At 47.3% G+C, this 17,977-nt stretch overlaps 1 protein-coding gene across 2 annotated transcripts in view; it reads right to left on the bottom strand.

Annotated features, from left to right (window-relative positions):
* ZFHX3 (zinc finger homeobox 3) overlaps nt 1–17,977 on the bottom strand; it is a 253,919-nt gene that overhangs the window by 25,292 nt on the left and 210,650 nt on the right. For both annotated transcript variants that reach the window (XM_066243906.1, XM_066243907.1), the window contains exon 5: nt 15,250–15,357. In XM_066243906.1, the coding sequence (XP_066100003.1) occupies nt 15,250–15,357 (108 nt within the window). The remainder of the gene's footprint in view (nt 1–15,249; nt 15,358–17,977) is intronic.

The raw sequence follows: 17,977 nt of genomic DNA, 5'->3' as shown, positions 1-17,977 counted from the left end.
ATTAACTCTTCAAATGCACCCGAAGGATGGGGTTGGGGAAGGCACTCATTGGGTGGTACTTTAAGATGCTTATTTGTTCTAGTCCTCTGTTCACCTTCCCTATTTTCACCTCTGTCCTGTAGGCTCTGGGTTAGTGTCAGGGCATACAGTTAGAAAAGAGCCACTATCTGCTCCTTTTTCCAATAGAGACAAGCCAACATACAGATTCTATTCCAAATACCCTCCGCGTCCTTTTGTTAGTCTGCCTGACCGGAAACAACACCTGCTTTTGCAGGACCATGACACTACCTTGTAAATGCCCTCAATCTGCCTGCGACCCCCCTTTAGAACGGTCAGCAATTGTGCAGTGGCTCAGCAGTGGGAATGAATGGGCACCGAGGCTGACACCACCCAACTCATCTTACTCAGTCGGAGCTGAAAAGCAAACACAGTGTAACCTTCACGGCATCAGCGTTCTCATAGGACCAAAGAGTCCATCCTCTTCCTTCAGTGCCGAATGCAAGATGAATTGTGACGAGGTTGCAGAGGTGAGAATTCTGGTTTCAGAATCCACTATTCTTTCCCCCGGCATGAAGAGGGGAACTTTTATTAGCTTTTTTTCTTTTCAAACTCTCAAACTGCTCTGGAATTCTAAAGCTTCCTTTGTGAGTTTGAGCTAAGGACTCTTTGTAAAGAACTTAAAAAAAAAATAAAATTGTTCACTCATCCCTCTTTCTCCCCAGTAACACAACAGCCCTGCTATAATATGAAATGCTACATCTACTGGTAGTGGGGTACATCTCCCTTCTACCCCAGACAACCTGCATTGGTATTAGATCAGATCCATCTAGAAGTGGACATCAGCCACCTGCAGCTCACTGGCTCCTTCTTTAATGATAAAGCCATGCCGTTCTTGTAACGGATTTTATTAACACCCACTTACAATCCATTCATTGTGTTTCCCTGGGTGATGTGGGGACTGCTCCTAAGACTTAACTGGGCTGAGAGGCCCATTCCTAGCTTGACCCCAGACACTGAAATGTCAATCCCCATTAAGATATGGTACCTAAGTCTTAATACAATTTCTGTAGACAGGCAAACAGCTGAGTTCTCCATTGGCATGCTGCATGAGGGTTTACTCTAGGCCAGTGTTTTTCAGCCATGGGTCTACAGACAGGTGCCAGTCTGCCAGGAATTTAGTGCCAGTCCACGGACCAGTGGTTGAAAAACACTGCTCTAGGCCACAGGCAGGCTGAGGTTTTCTCAAGCTTCTTCTCTCTGAGCAACTTCAAAAGGGCCACAGTCTCGAAATCAATTTTGACATCAGTTCTGTCAGCAGCATACATTGTATGTCTAGTAAATGAGGTGGTATGGATGCCAAAGAGAAAGCACTGTGGTTTTCTGCTTTGAAGACTTCTCTAAACTTTGACTTAAATTCTAGGACAGATGTCACAGTCTTGAAAACACTATTAAAAAACCAATTACTGGTCACTTTAAGGCCATTGTGACATCACATTAGTGAAATGGAAATAGGTGCCCTCCAGAGGCAAGCCACCGTTTAAACAGTACCTGGACACCTGGGTTTCTACTGGCAACAAAAATGCAATGACTGAAGGATGACAGACTTTTTCTGGTTTTAACAATAATGAGGAAATGAATAAGAAACAATATGGAGCTCTTACATGGTTAAATAGATAATGCTATAGCCACTCAGTTGGGTAGTAGAAAACATTAAAAATGATAGCTATGAAGCAGTATGGAAAAGTCCCTGAGACAATTAATTGGAAAAAATAAGATAAAATGTACATTATAACATGATACAGCTATATAAAAAATAAGACTAGAAGAAAATGTTGTATTAAAATGATGACATCATGGACCATTTTCCTAGGTTTATCATGTAGTTCTATTATTTTTAATATTACAATTAAACAGTCCAACATTTAAACTCAACTGTCCATGCAAAAGTTGATATTTGGATCTGTAATGTGCAAAACATCAGGTGGTATTTTTTACTTTGCTGGTTGGAGCAATTTTTCTCATTTTGGCAGCTTTGTCATACGCAAGTATGTGTTAAATCCCAAAGAATCTTCCACAGACAACATGCTGGGCTCCTGGCACTTCAAAGAGAATAAAAATGTGGCACAGAATCATGTGAGTGCATGCACTATAGATTACATACTCCATAAAGCCAGGCACATGGGATATTTGTGACAACGGAATGCTGGGTCAAACCCCACAGAAACCTGATAGGATGTGAGCTGTGAATTCCTTGCCATGCAAACTTTACAAGGAGTGAAAAAACACTTGTCCAACTTGTTAAGAGTTATGGTTGCCTTACCCAACTCCCTGATGAGGCACAAAAGGGACCAGCATGCCCTTGCCATGGAGTACAGAGCATTCAGAGTTGACTTTCTGGACCAAGAGCCACCACTTCCCCTTAAACTGCAATGGGTTGTCCACTACAACTGACAGACAAAAACTGAGAGGCAGACCTGACTCATGAGTCTCCATTTTCTTCTCTTAGGATCCTCTGCAGTCCAAGCACAAGAACTTCATTTCAAAGAGAAAGTAGTAACCGATGCATGGCTTCCATAGGGGAAAAATCATTTATGCACAGAAACATCAAGTTCTAGATATTCTTTGTTTCTAACATGAATTGTCTGGGAAGTATTTAAAAAGTGACCCCTCCTAACATACTAATTAGACAGAAATAGGGAAGGGAGGAGAGCCAATCTGAATCCATACAAGTTTTATTTACAATTTTCAAGACCTGGTTTTATTACACCCTAAGTATATAGAACAATTAAAACAAGCCTAGTGAGGCTTGACTTAAAAAATAGGTAACAATGTGTCATTTAGGGGTCTTGTAAAGTGGCCAGGTATGTTAGAACATGGCTCCTGTAACTACACCTGATAAGCCACTCTTTCTAGAAGGAATTCTCATCCAATTCAAATCCTCACTAACAAATTAACATCTGAGTCACTGAAATTTCGGCAACAGAAAACTTCAGAGTTGTATTCACAATACCCTATACAGCCAGTGGACTTACTGCCAACACGAGCCTCCCTTCTCATCTAGTGACTGTCTAACTGAAGCCAGGTAGGTAGCACACGGGGGTTGCTGCTTTATGACAAAGAAAACTGAGGAAAAACTGGAAACGAAGTAGAGATGGAACCTTAAGGGACCCAGTTTTTAGCTTTCTCTAATCATTAGTCAAGACACTGACTTGGTCTCCAAGTAAACCACAAATACTAGTAGAATTAGTTTCTGTTTCATGAGCGTGTCTTCTCATTGCTCAACACACCCATGGTGCTGTTGGCCCCATAGACATTCTGTGCCGTAGGCCAGCCGCCCTTTGGCCAGAGACCTTCCTTGGGTATGCGTTGAGCTGTCCTAGTCGCCAGCAAATTTCTTCTAAATTTTCTCTCTTCATGGCAGTGGGGCATGTGGAGCTGGTAGTCACCTTTGGAAGCCCCTAGGTGAGCCCTCTGCAGCCTGGGATGCTGCCTGACCTTTAATCCTTGTAGAGAGGCCAAGGGCAGCCTCCACCCCCACTTCTCAACCATTAGACTCTTAGCTAAAGTACCACTGACAGCCCCTCCATCTAAACTTCCATCTCCCAAACCAGCAACATAATGGAGGAGCCAATTAAATGATTATTAATTCATGCTCCTTTCCGTAAGCCAGAGGTTCTCATCGCCTTGTGTTCCGTAAACCAGCTTGCCACCTGCCCCAGAAATTTACAGCAATCTTTGATCTATCTCCATTGACTAAGGAGAAAAAAAGTCATACAACTCCATACTCAATGTCTGAGTTGAGATAACTACCCCAGCACACTAGATCCTGAAGCTTCACTGGATCTGAAAATGGTCATTCAACTCATGCAATGAAATGAAAGGTGCAGTGTGCTCCTTCCATAGCTGGTCTCCGTCAGCTTCTCAGGGGCCTCAGGCCCCTCCAAGATGGCAGAAATGGCTTTTCAGAGGGTCGTCTGTGCTGCTGGACTCTGTGATCACACTGTCTCTGAAAGGGGAGCTGCCCCGGGCATTCGTCTGCATTGTCCTCCCCAGAGAGAGGCTAGGATTTCCTCCTCGCATCTCCTCTGGAGCTACTGCACTTGATAAGTGGCCAGAGTGCTGGCTAAATTCTCTTTTTTCCCTAATACGGAGAACAGCTTTGCTGCCAACTTGGTCTTTAAACATGCAGGGTCTCATTCTGCCTCCAACCAAGCACTTAAAGATGTTTCAAAGAGGAATCAGGGAACTTGTGTGAAGCAGAGAGAAACATGCACTGTCCACCCAGTGGACATCACCCCCTCGCTAAAGTGAAGCTGGGCTTCCCCCTTCCCAGCAGGGTGTGGAACCTGTCTCAGCCCAGCCCAGTGAGGTTAAGAACCTTTTATGCAAAATGCCGTCCCAGTCTCAGTACCTGCCAACCATACTGCGCCTGTATATTTCTAGGAAGCATTTTAAAGTACAAGCACCTACTCAAAAAGTAGAAGAACATGCCTGGGTGGGTAGAGGAAGACATACAGGTCTGTCTCCTCAACTTTTTAAAACATATCTCTCTGTTTCAATAAAGGATTCCAAAGAAAACAGTTTCCCTACAGATGGCTGTAACTGGCACTCATGGAAACAAAACGGCCAACCGTTTTTCTCCTTCAAGTCAAATGTGACTAGATAGGCCAGCACTCTGAAAATTTAGCTCTTTTAACGTGCTATTGTTTAATCTTCTTTTTATTTGGAAATATAGATTCACATTGCAAAAAATAGTACAGAAAGGTCCCTGTGTCCCTTTCCCCCAGGTTTCACTTTTTAAGCAGAGTTTAGATAAATATATCTAGAGCTTCGATCATTTTTCATTGCGCCTCTGTTTCTCTGACTGAACCTCTCTCCCACTCCCACGCCTGCTATCTGGGATTACAACCGCCAAGACTCAGGACTGGTCGTTCTAGGCACTTTTCCTGTCTATGAGGAATGCTCCGTACCTCTCACACCCAGCAGGGGCTGAGGACTCATCCTCTAGTTAAATGACAAATAGGTCTCCAGACCTCATGCACATCCCCAAGATCACAGCCCTGAGGTTCTCAAACTCTAGGGTGGTCAGAAATCACTTGGAGGGCTTGTTAAAACACAGGCTATGGGTCCTAGTTCCTAGTATTGGTCTGTTTAGAGAATTTCCATTTCTAGTGAGTGCCCAGGTAGGGTCCCTGATCCAAGGACCATACTTTGAGAACTGCTGTCAGAGCCAAGCTTTCTGTAATTGGTAGGAACCAACTCATTTTGTGGTGGGCCTGGAATTAAATAAGGGGGCCCAGCAGGTGTGGGTGGATCTGCCTGTCCATTTTCAAATGATTCTTACCAACACGATTTCTTACCATCTACACTCAGGGACAAAAGCCCGGCCTGGTCTCAAAGCTAGATGTTTTTCCTTCCGGTCAAAGGTTAAAGGTTTAAATATGGCTGCCCCTTCAGGAACCTGCCCATTCTAAAACAAATAACCCATAACCTCCACATGTTCTGTTAGCAGTGTGATCCAGAATAATGACTGCTTTGCTTATGGAAGTCTTGGTTTTTCTACTTCGCAGAAGGAAGTGCCTTTTCCGTGCTGGCTTCTCAGGTCTTGGCATCTCCAGGCCACACCAGCCTTTGCTTCAAGCCTGGGAAGGATGCAGAGATCCACACTAGCCCCTGTGAGCACACAGAAGCAGTCGGGAGAGGGGGTCAGGCCGTACCAGGAGGTCTCAGTCAGCAGCCTCAAGGTGGAGTGGCCGGCCCATGCTGACTGCTGGCTCCAGCTGCCTGCTCTGCATCTTTGGGGAGAAAACAGTGCTAAGCCCTACATCAGAGGCATCAATCTGTTGCACTAATTCCTTGCTGAAATATGCATAAGGCTGCTTAACTACACTCATTTGAGCTCCCAAAAGGCCGCCCCACCATTCAGTTTAAAGATACCTTGCTCCTTCTGTGTCAGGTTTCTGAATGAACCACCAGTCAAACCAGAGCCACCAGCCCCCACCTCATTGGGACCAACACCAGCTGATGGTGCATTTACTCACTTTAAGACACTGAACTGCCACCAGGAGCCCAGCTTATGCCAGGAGCTGGAAACCAAAGGAGCCAAGACCAGTTTCTCACTTTGAAGTGTCAAGTCAGCCTGCCTGCCTTTGGCCACTTGTCAGTTGCCCCCAAGCATCCTGTCCCCCCTGGCAGAGCCTCCTGAGCTGTGCAAAGATGCCCTCTGCAGCTGTGGTCACAGTGTCCGACGGGCATGGGCGGCCACAGCTGGGAATACACCAGGGTCGGCATTATCCCTCTGTCCTCTGGCTTAATTACAGCATTGTGACTACCACAGACTTGGAGAAAACCAGTATGGGAAGGACCTCAGAGGCATCTGAACCGACAGAAGAAGAAGTCCAACAGTACAAGATGTCGGCCAAAACAAGGGGCAATGTGGGTCATCCTGAACCAGGCCAAAGTTCACTAACAGAACCTCATCCAGTCCCCTTGAATCAAACATTAATGAGGTTCGTTAGGGTCTCTGAACCCTCTAACACAGGGCACATTCCCAGAGATTGGAATGTAACAATACTCTTCTCCGCTTTTTTCTAAACCAATCTTCCTAAGATACTTACTGAATTTTACGAGTGAAGCTGAACTTGTGAAAATAAACACATAAAATCTGGGTGCAGCACAGTGACACCAAGAGCTCTGACCCTGACTTCCAGGGCCGTGAACCAGCCAGCTCTCCCGCCACCCGACAAGGACTGCTTCCTGCTGGTCCAGGTCCGACAGGAGTGCGGGGAAGACAGACATCATTCGGGTCTCTGTGAGGCTGGAAAGTGGGAGTGATTCTCCGCTCTTCCTGAGGGTGAAAGTTACCGAGAAGACTGCACTGTCTGCTCCTGGAACTGCACAGTGGAGAGAGGGACCCCCACACCGAGCCACATTGACACCAATGTCTCCCTCAGTCGCCACTGAGTCCCCAGGCTCCATTTGCTCACAGTGCTTCAAAGGCCAGGGACAAATGACTAGTGTGAAGGGGTGGGGATGTGTGCTAGTGCACCGTCAGGGACTGCTCAAGAGCTGATGTTTTCACGTGGTCTTCTCCTAGGGCCACGTTCGGTGTATACAAAGGCATCGGTCCTCCTGGCTACATCACAAAGCACAGTGGTTGGCTAGGCTGGCCGCAACTCGATTCAGATCCTGGCTGTGTGACTTCAAGCATTTTCCTTGACTGCACTGAGCTCTCACGTTCCCGATCTATCAGTGGGGATAACAATATCCACTCACAGTCTTTCCTTGAGGCTAGCAAGAGAGATGAGGCACAGGACACCTACCACAGAGTCTAGCACATGTGAGAGCCCCAACATGTGTTGCTATGGTTTCATCTTTAGAAGTATCTCTGGCAAATAATATGGGTCCGTGTGTGGCCAGCCACAGACCCACAGAGCGAGGGGAGAGGCCTGGTTTTAAAGACAAGCACAGACACCCTAGGTTTGCCTTTTCTGTATATCAACACGGAGTGAGCCTACTAAAACCCATGGGTTTGAGGGCCGAAAGCTATTTCAGAAATGGCTTGGACCTGAAAGTGTTTATGGTTATGCTATTTTACCAACTGATTGTTAATGACACATTCACACGGCATCAGGCCCCCTTCTAGGTGCTGTAGATTACAGAAGCGAAGGAACACCAGGTTGGGGAGAGATGAATAAGCAAAGCACAGCAGTTTGGGGGCAGAGAAAATACGCCCCAGTATGATAATGATGGATACGTGTCTAGACATCTGTCCAAGTCCGCAGAATGTACAACTCCGAGAGTCCACTCGAGTGTACACTGTGGACTCCGGGTAACTGTGATGTGTCAGGGAAGGTTCCTCTTTGGTAAAAAAAAAAAAAGGTATCATTCTGGTGAGTGAAACTGGGAGGCTGTGCATGTGTAGGGGAAGAGGGGGATGGGAAATCTCTACCTTCCTCTCAGTTTCACTGCAAATGTAAAACTGCTCTAAAGAAATAAAGTCTTACTTTAAAAAAATATGAAGGACTCCACATAGCCCAGCCATGAAGAGCTGACAATTGTTTGACAACTGGAGAAACAGGATTTTCAAGTTTTCTCCTCCGATCTTCTTATAATAAGAGAAAACTCCTATGTTACAGGTTCGTTGGCTTTATAATCTGGGGACTATATCGCTGACCCATAGGAAATTGGGGGTTTGATCACAAATCCCACATCCAGAAGTTCCACCTCTGAGTTTCAGTTCTCCAGCCTGAAAATTAAAAATAATGTTGGACCCAGGAGGAATGTGAGAGCCAGAGGAAAGTGCTCTAACCACCACGAGGCAAGGCACCATGGTGTATATATATATATATTTTAAATCATGACCATGATTCTAATAATAGAGGTGCTTTCCCCCCATCAGCACAAAAGCTAAAACTAAAACAAAGCCAGAAAGATTAACATGGCATGGCCCCTCTGCAAGAGTAATATGCAAATCTACATGGTATTTTCTATAGTGATGAAAAATGATTTGCTCCTTAATCTGCATTTTCACAACCTTTTATTACACCATGATGCTAATTCTCATGACCCTGTAGCAGTTATGTAATTACATATGATGCCCCTTCTAGAAAGTACGTTCCTTACTTTTTTGTATATCCTGTATCTGTCTTAGATATCTGCACAAAAAAATATTTGCTCAGTTCATGTGGTCCCTTATCTCTCTTATGACTTACCATATAAATTCTCAAAGCCAAGACCTCTGAATTACTGGAATTCAGGCGAGTCCAGATCTGTACCACACCCTATATCTATTTTTGCTTCCCAACATAAAAATAGTTCAAATGGTTTGTTTTCAATTGTGAGACAGAATTCTGTCTGCAATGACTTGAAGCAGCCAAGTTGTACTGAAAGTGGCCGGCAGCGGGGAGGAGGGGGGGAAGGGAGGAAGGGAATCAGTGGACTCTGGAAAAGCTGATAGAGCCGCACAATTCCCATCTGTGTGCAAAAATGTAAAACCAAAAACTGTTTCTGTTGGCAAGAACGTGAACCACAAAGGGGCCGAGCAAGCCCGCTTCCAGCATTCCCCTGCACGCCCCCCCTACTGTAAACGCCCCCTACTGCAAAGGCAAATTGACTTCTGGGTGAGGTGGAGAAGTGGAACCCAGTGCGGGAAGGACCCAGAGTCAGGCCAGGGGGGTTTCTACAGAGGCGTGGTGGCGGACAACGGCCTGGCCTCCAGGCAGCAGGGCTGGGATCTGGGTAGCCGCTCAGAGTACCTACAGGAGTCTCCAAGGGTTTCTCCGCTGTCCTCATCACACTGGGCTCTGACAACAGGGTGACGGGTCCCAGTAACACAGGAGCCGGTGAGAGAATGTGGTGCTCTGATGTCCCACTAAGAAGGGCGGATCTGGACCGGTCCGACTTCATGGAAAGAACCCCAGGGCCCACGCGGGCTCTCCCTGGGCTCCTGACCCAGGCAGTCTCAGCCAGCCACGGACTCGGGAAATCCTTCCACGTTACCAGCTTCGCAACTTCACAAATTAACATTCTCCAAGATTCTATCCTGCTCTACATGGTCTCTCTTCTAGTAATATTGTCAAGGGGTTACAGAACTGCAGGAAACCATTTAGTCCAACCTCCCCTTTTACAGACTTGGAAGCTGAGGTGCACAGACCTAAGGTCATGCCACTGACCTTACTGGCAGAGTCAGGCCTCGAGCCCTGGGTTCTGACCAGCAGCCCACTGCTTTTCCTAACACACGGCGCTTCCTCTCTGCCCACACCTTCTTTTGTCTTTCTGGATTCAGTTTTTTAAAAAGTTGTTTGTTTGTTTTAGTCCCTTCTACTCTCAGTCACAGATTACCCCACAGGCATTAAGCTCCCCCCATACAGTGGTGTCCCTGTTTATACAAAGCTGCGAACAACCGGGAGCATAGGGGGAGGGCTGGTAATAGATTTCCACCAGGATGTGCCTGACCTGCTTTTTTTCACCCTCAGTAATTAGAAAGGCAGCGGGCCTGCAGGAATTACTCAGACGCGGCAAGAACAGTACACTATACATTTATGTTAAACATGTCAAATCCGATTGAAGTCATGCCTGCCAGCACCATCTTCCATAAACACACTCCTCTCTAACAGTTGCCCAGGCCTTGCCAGCCCATTAATCCCTCCTGCAACAGCGATCTTCCATAGATTCAAATCAGGGATGCTCCGCTGTACTAACTGCTCCGTGTTAGGTGAGCGTCATGGATTAAAAAAAAAATTTTTTTTTAAGATAAAATCCCTTCAGGCCATTCTCCTAGAAGAACAGTGCTCAAACTACAACAATTCTAACTCAAGACTTCACAAAAATATAAACATGGACATCATTTAGGGGTTTCTGAAGCATTACTGTGGTGTTAGTTTAAGTTGGGCTAGTCACCCCCCTTTTCTGCTTGTTTTTAAAGCACCAACACCCCTTAGCCGTCTTGCCTCACGTTAGCTTAACTCAGCCCAGCCCTGTGCTCTGTAGCTGGAAACCATGGCGGCTCAGGATTTAAATAACCATCTTGCTGTGATTCTTTGCCAAGAGTTCAATTTTTCCCCTAATTATTGGTGATAAAGCATCACATTAATTGTATATCACTTAATTTATAGCAATTAATGATTGATTGAACAGTCACTGCATTAATTATTGTTCAGTTGCTGACACTGGGGGCTCTTCAATGTCGAATGCGCACTTTCAAATCCGCACTGCTAACAGAGAAGAAGGGATCATTTTCACATTGCAAAACAGATAACCACAAAGTTGGATGGTGGAAACAGCTGTGCATTAGGGAGGAGGCTTTGCTTCAGAGGACCTTCCTGCAACCTCTGTTGGCCCATAAGAAAGCTTAACGCTCGCCCCGAGCAGATGTGACCCTAGAGTGTTTACCAAGGGCGTGCACATGTGCCACCACTTGCGATCACGGAACCCAGGCTGGGGCTGGGGTGTCTCTTGTCTACATTGTACAGACAAGGCACCAGGAGGCCAAGCCCCTTGACCGAGGTCGTTCTCGTCATGACTCCAAATCTAGAGCGTTCTTTCCACTTCGCCCAGCTGGTTTCAGAAGGAGCACAACGCTGACTTACTAGGCAGCACACTAACCTGGAGCGTGCAGGTGGCTGAGGCGCTGTGCTCCCCCTCGTGCTCTGAAGGCAGGTGACAGCCAGATCAAACGATCAGGCTGAAAACCACCGTTCTCGGGAGGTGGCGCGGCACCTGGCGAGGGCCTGGGCTCCGCCGGGTCAGGGCAGCGGCAGAGCCGGTCTGTGAGTCTGGACCCGTCTGCGTGTCTTCTGACAACCTGCTTGAGCTCCAGGGCTCAGGGTACTGATCTGCACAGTGGTGGGGGGGAGGGTCTGGCTACCTACAGTATGTTTCATGGCTGGGGGTGAGAAGCAAATGAAATGACGTGTGTCGGCTACACAGAGTGATGCTTCCCAACTCTCTTCCGCATCGTGGCACACACGGAAAACGATGGCAAACCGGGTAAAACAGACGAAGCTGCAAGCGACACAGCTTCAGCAGCCCCCAGCCCCACCTGGACAACCCGAGGGCTGGGGACCAGCCTGCTGGGAAGGACAGGCGTGGCCCCCTCGGACGGAGCCCCAGCAGAGTGAGAGCTCAGTGTAGCCTCAGTGATAACTGGAAAGTTGCGCCTGCACTGTGTTCTCCGAGAGTTGGCTTGGAGTAGCAATAGCTGTACTCTCCAGTATGGTAGCCACTAGCTACACGCGGCTGTGTAAATTTTAAAAATCGTTAAAGTGAAATAAAATTTTTAAATTCAGTTTCTCACGGGCACCAGCCACATTTCAAGTGCTCAACAGCCACACGTGGCTGGTGGTTCCTGTACTGTACTGCGCAGACACAGGACACTTCTGTCTGCACAGACAGTTCCAGGGGACAGCACTGGTCTCCTGTCACAGTGTGCGCAGGACTGGGGGCGGCCCTGAGCCCCACCCCCCTGGGAGTGTTGCATTCCTGGAAGGCGAGGCCTAGAACCTCACAGAGCTTGAGATCAGCGGAACTCTGCCCAGTGCCCACCCATGGGTGGAGACCCAGCCGCTGACTGTGGGACTGATGCTGCCGTTCCTCGGATCACTATCTCACTATCTTGCTTGTCTTGCTGCCACTCATGGTAAAAGACCTGCCATGTCAATAAAAGAAGCCCTAAGAGGGTTACTAACAGACAGCAAACAGGAAATGAGGAGTCCCGTTCCAATGCGAAAGTAGCTAACTAAAAACTTTTCGTGAAGATTATTCGTTCCTGCGCGACCCCCCAAACTACATAATCAATATCCGAGAAAATGCCAATTATCCAGGCCCATTTGAAATATTATTAATCTGTATCCCGAGCAGCCACTAATCAACAGTACAAATTGTGAAATCACTATTTATTTATTTGCCAGGAGGAAGCACTCCCCATCACAGTTAATCAGATAGGAATAGCTCAATTTAAGGAGTAAACGGAACAAAAGCAGACATTTCTTATAAAATACTGAATATCCCAAAGAAAGCTCAGAAGAGGTCGTTGGCACCGACATCGATTCCAAGATCAAATCGACCAAGTCCCTTAATGAAGCCTGTCATTACACACTCAGACTATATAGACAAAATTACGCTTCAGGTCAAAAGAGGATCGTTTGCGGGAGTCGGGTACGAAATTTCCCTTCTCCCTTTACTACTGTGCAACTGGCTCAGAATGAACTCTGAGTCATTCATTCATTCTCTGTCTGCCTTGTCTCTGTCATCTGGATATCAAGATTAGCTGTGGCCTGTTGTCTGAGTGAGTGAATGAGTGAAAAAATGGAGTCTTATTACAGACGTTCATTCTTGTGGTGCTCACTGTAAGACTTCTAGGAGGCTCCGGAGTGCCTAGCATGTCCCCCAGCACCGGGAAGGCACACTCCCACCGAGTTATAAACACTCTAAATGTGACTTCACCTAGCCACCCTCAATAAAGGTTTCCCTGAACCGTAAGGATTAGAGGAACACATACAAAGTGCCCTGCATGGGATCTGGCACACAGTAGGAGGTTTGTGAATGGCAGTTACTTTTTAAAATTTTTATTGATTTGCGAGAGAGAAAAAGAGAGAGAGAGAGAAATGTCCACTTGTTCCACTTATTTATGTACTCCTTGATTCTGGTATGTGTCCTGACCAGGGATCGAACTCACAACCTGGTCTATAGGATGGCGCTCCAATCAATTGAGCTATCCAGCCAGGGCCTCTCTGTTGTTTTCTTAGAAGGCAGACAATTATGCACTAATATAATGTGCACGATCCCACAAAATCCTTATATAGTGTTCCCTCTCAGCTTCTCCACATCCCTGGAAGCCACAGGTGGCCTGACAACTTTCACATTCATATGGGGAGGGCCTGAGGAGAACCTGCTACCAGTTTTCCTAATCTGTTTTACCTAAACTATTAAAAACAACAACAAGAAACCTTCCTAATATATGTCAGGCAGTGTTCGAAGGTTCCCATATTCAAATAATTAATGCACAGAGTGATCCTGTGGAAGTCGGTACAACTTCTAACCCTCATCTCATGTGAGGAAATGGAGGAATGGAAAGGGCAAGGTACCCCAGGCAAGGTCACAAAGGTGGTAGGTGGCAGAGCCAGGGTCAGAAATGGGGCACCCAAACCATGAAAACAAAGGACAGGTCATCTGAAAGGTTACTCGACCTTCCAACTGCATTAGTGAACACTCTCCTCCCCACCTCACCTCCTCCGGGCAGGTATGTTTTCCTGCTGCCTGTCCGCAAACTTTGTGTAGATCACACCTGAACAGTACAGCGAACACTAGGGTCTTGGTCCATGGGAAGCAACAAGGACGATCCCTCCCCCACACTCAGGGCCTCGGAGCACGAGTGTCCGTACCCTCCTTTCTAGTCCTACCCTACGAATGTTCCCGTGGGGCTGGTGCTGGGCCCTGCCCCTCAGCGTCACCTCCAGCTCAGGCCCCGGACACCCCAGAGCCCAGTGCCAATGGGGACAGCAAGCAGTGGGGACAGTCAATCCCACCTAGTGCCCTGTCCACTCGGCTGCAGTGACGCCTGTCTCCCTGTCCCGGGAACATCACCCACTCTGCGCATCCCCCCTGATATTTGGAAGCTGTTATCTGCCTCTCGCATTTCTCCTTTCCAGGCTGAATAGCCCCAATTTCTTCAGCCTCTTCTCAGAGGCAATATTTCTTAGCCTTCAGTCATTTTCATTGCTCTCCCCTGGCCTCTCTCCAAGATTCTGTATCTTGTTTAAATAGCGAAGGCCAACACTGAACATGATTTAAGAACAGTCATGCCTGGAAAAGTAACAAAGGCCCAACCAATACAGACTCCAGAAGGTAAATATTTTCTCAGAAAAAAAAAAAAATCAAGAGTATTACGATATTAATAATGGAAGGCAGTAAGAATCAGGTTGACCAAATACAATAATTTCTGCTGCTTGTCATATCACTTCCTCTAATTATTGTGGTGGTTTCTGGGAGACTGATCTGTCCCGATAAGTCTTCTCAGAAACGACTTTGCTCCTCCTCAAAGAAATCTGAAGATTTTCCTGCTAGCCTCAGCTGTCCCTCCCCTCGATGCAGAAAGCCGGCCATCACAGGCAACACCGGTCCCCCTCTCAGTGCCAGCTTAGACAGTGCCTCCTTTCCTGACTTCTTCCATCTCTTCTGCGTTCGGTATGACAGCCTCGTGCCTGGCTGCACGGCCTGCCTCCCCGGTGTGTGCAGCTCGGGGTGAGGGAGCTCGCTCTGGAAACGGGGGACACACAGACTACGCACAGCCTGCCCACTCCCCCGCCCCTCCCCCCTGCAGGGCGAGGCCCAGCCTTCACCACAGACTCCTTCAGAGACTCAGGGGTGGCCCCGCCCAAGTTCCACATGGCAAATCCCTCTGCATGGCTTGGGAGCAGTGGGGACAGGGGCCGGGACCTTAAACAGAGGAAGAACTACATCCAGGCAAACAACAGGGAGGAGCTGCTGGAGAAACGTGACTTCACACGCACGGAAGCCCCTGACACAGCCAGATACCTGGATGCTCAGGAAACAAGATGGTTCAGATATAACAGAATAGGAGGAGAATGAAAGTGACCCCTCAAAAAAAAGCAAAAACAAAAATTCTCCAACATGCACAGAGCCAGCAGTTTTTCTGGGTCGATTCAAGGAGGCATCTGCCCCCTGGCCCGTCAGGCCCGCCTGTCCCGGGAGGAACACCAGAGGCGCAAGGGCTGCCGCACACGCTACCTGCCCACTTGCTCTGGTCCTTCTCGCCTCCACTCTCCTGGTCTTTAGCAAGCTCGTCTGGGTCAGCAGCTGCTTCACTGGGCCCTTCAACATCTTCGATGACTTCTTCTGAAATAGAAGAAAAACAAAATGTCGATGATTAAAACTAGACAGAAAATGAAGGGCTCTTGGCTCCTACTCCAAAGAACTACCAACCACAAAACACACACACACCAGTGACTGTCCCTCCCGTCTCCTCAGTGGCCCCTGGAAGGCTGACTGCCCTCCAGCTACGCTGAGCTCTGGGTAAGCAGTGGGGACTGTCCTTCCCTGCTCGTTGCTATGAGATTGTGGCTCGCTCTAGACAGGCGGACATTAGGTATTTCCACCAGATGGATTCTTGAATGCCTTATTTGAGCTTTGCTTATTGAAAAAGCTAATCCTTGAGAAGAGATAACTCCATCCAAATTCTTGAAGTCACATGCAAGTCTTTCTCACTTGAAATTACAAGAAAAGGAGCCTCTTGCCTCCCTCCAACCCCGGTGCGTCCTGACCCTGACCTAGACGAGGCTCCATCACTAACCCCTCACAGATCTCAGAGTGCCCGTGCCCGCGCCAGACCAGAGCGGGAGGGGGTTTTTTTTTCTTTTCTTTTCTTCTTAACAGTCATTCTCTGAAGAGTCACAAAGTATCAGTGACATGATTTCATCAATGTGAAGAGTTCTAGAAAATGTCCTCTGTGGGCACAACAGGCATCAGTGGCAAGAAGGAGAAAGGACTGTGATGGAATCACACCCTTTCCTTTGGAAGCCCCTCCCTTCTCTCCCCACTGCTGGTTTAAAACTAAGGAAATGTTCTCCAGCTCAACGCATCACGCTTTAGTGAAGGCAGGGGAACGGTCATCTCCAGCATTAGTGTAATCATGATGTACAATGCCACTTGCCCAAGTGCGGAAGAAGAGGGCAAGACACCAGATCAGCGGAAAATATGTATTTCCGATGGCTTTAGGCGATCCCTGTGTTTTGGTCGTCCGACCCCCGCCTGGGTCGTGACCCACAGGTTGAGAACCGCTGCTCTAGATGCTGCGGGAAAGGAAGGAAGCCAGACGTTTCTCTCTCGCCCTCCTGGCCCTTTGGATTATTATCCAGAACCTTCCTTAAGGAATAAATGGGGCCGACAAACCAAGGTGGGTTCATGATGACACCATGAGGACACTGGAGAGCACAACTCCCGGGGTGTAGACACTGAAGCACCTGGCTGCCCACGTCTCTCACCAGAGGCCAGCACGAGGCCAGACCAATGGGGACCAGGGATTTAGGGGCCTGTCTAGGATCGTGGATCTGGGGGCTCTGTCCAAGTGCAACTCTACTTTTCAATATTTCAAGGTGCAATATCCTTCAACCTTCCAGAAAATAGCTTCAAATTTTCATCTGACAATGGAAAGAGCAGGAGTTCAGAATAAACTGACCTTCAGAGGATTGATAACACACTTGAGGAAAAAAGTATCTACTTGGAGTCAGATTTTCCTAATTCTTCCTTGAAAACACAATGGAGGTCCAAGGACTGGAAATAGGGGGTTTAGGAGGCAGAGCTGGGGAACGGGGGCGAAATAAGACCCTGCTCATTTTCATCTCCAACTGAGACACCACATATGACTTCTACATCTCCCTTTTGTCTCACTGTCTGGTAAAGTCAACACCGTCTCCCCATGCCCACCCCTAGTTCAAACAGAAAAATCAGGCAACTATAATTTGAAGTCAATCAGATACACAGAGCCATATTAACATCACTTCATTTAGTAAAGAAAAAGATATATGTATACAAGCGCCAGTAGAGCAATAACATGCAGGTTACGCAGTGTGATATATATTTACCATCTTCATTATCTTCAGGCAGGATGTTCAATGCATAGTTTTAGGCATTTGATAAAATTGTTCAACACTATAATTATAAAATCCATCTCTGAATGGTGATACCAGCATTCAGTCAATCGATATTATTAAATTAGGTCGACCCAAAGTAGCTAGGTCTTTTAAAATATACTCATTTGCCCCTATATGTACTATGATACAAAATATCTGTGGTATTGATACATTTATATCAATCAAATTTGATTATATAAAGAGATGGCTCAATGGTCTCTCTCTCCTCTGAAGTGCGCACACGCGCGCGCGCACACACACACACACAATCACCTCAGGTGGAGACAGTGTGACACCACCCAAATAGAGAACGCCCTGGGGTGGTGATGAGCAGCGTCTGAAGGTGCTGCTTTGCTGAGGAGGGCAGGAACTTGCCCACGGGGAGGCTGTGTTCAAGGCTGGCACCTCTCTCTAGCATGGTACACAGGCCACAGCCATTGAGCAGAGCGTTAAGAACTCATGTGCACGGGGGTCAGTGCCAGTGACCACATATATTCAGAAGACAGAGATGTGGAAGAGTGAGCACATCACAGATGACGTGAACGAGGGAACCCCACGGGGCCTGGTGCATATTCCTGGGGCCCTCATTCTGTAAGCCTACTTCGGTCTCTGTTTTCTCCTCTCCCTGCCCTACCACAAGCAGAAAGTGAAGGCAGCCAAGTTTCAATGAGAGGACAGACAACAGAGCTTAATTCAGGAACTTATTTTTCTTCTTTTTCTTTCTCCTCTTTTTTAAGATTTAAATATCAAGTTGTCCCTAGATGTAATCTTGTCATTGGTGACTCATTCGCTAAAAGGCTGTCATATGCTTGGGAGAAGAAGAAATG

This window comes from Saccopteryx bilineata, chromosome 9, assembly GCF_036850765.1.
Source record: "Saccopteryx bilineata isolate mSacBil1 chromosome 9, mSacBil1_pri_phased_curated, whole genome shotgun sequence".
Lineage (NCBI taxonomy): Eukaryota > Metazoa > Chordata > Mammalia > Chiroptera > Emballonuridae > Saccopteryx > Saccopteryx bilineata.
This window is presented reverse-complemented; position numbering and strand designations above follow the sequence as displayed.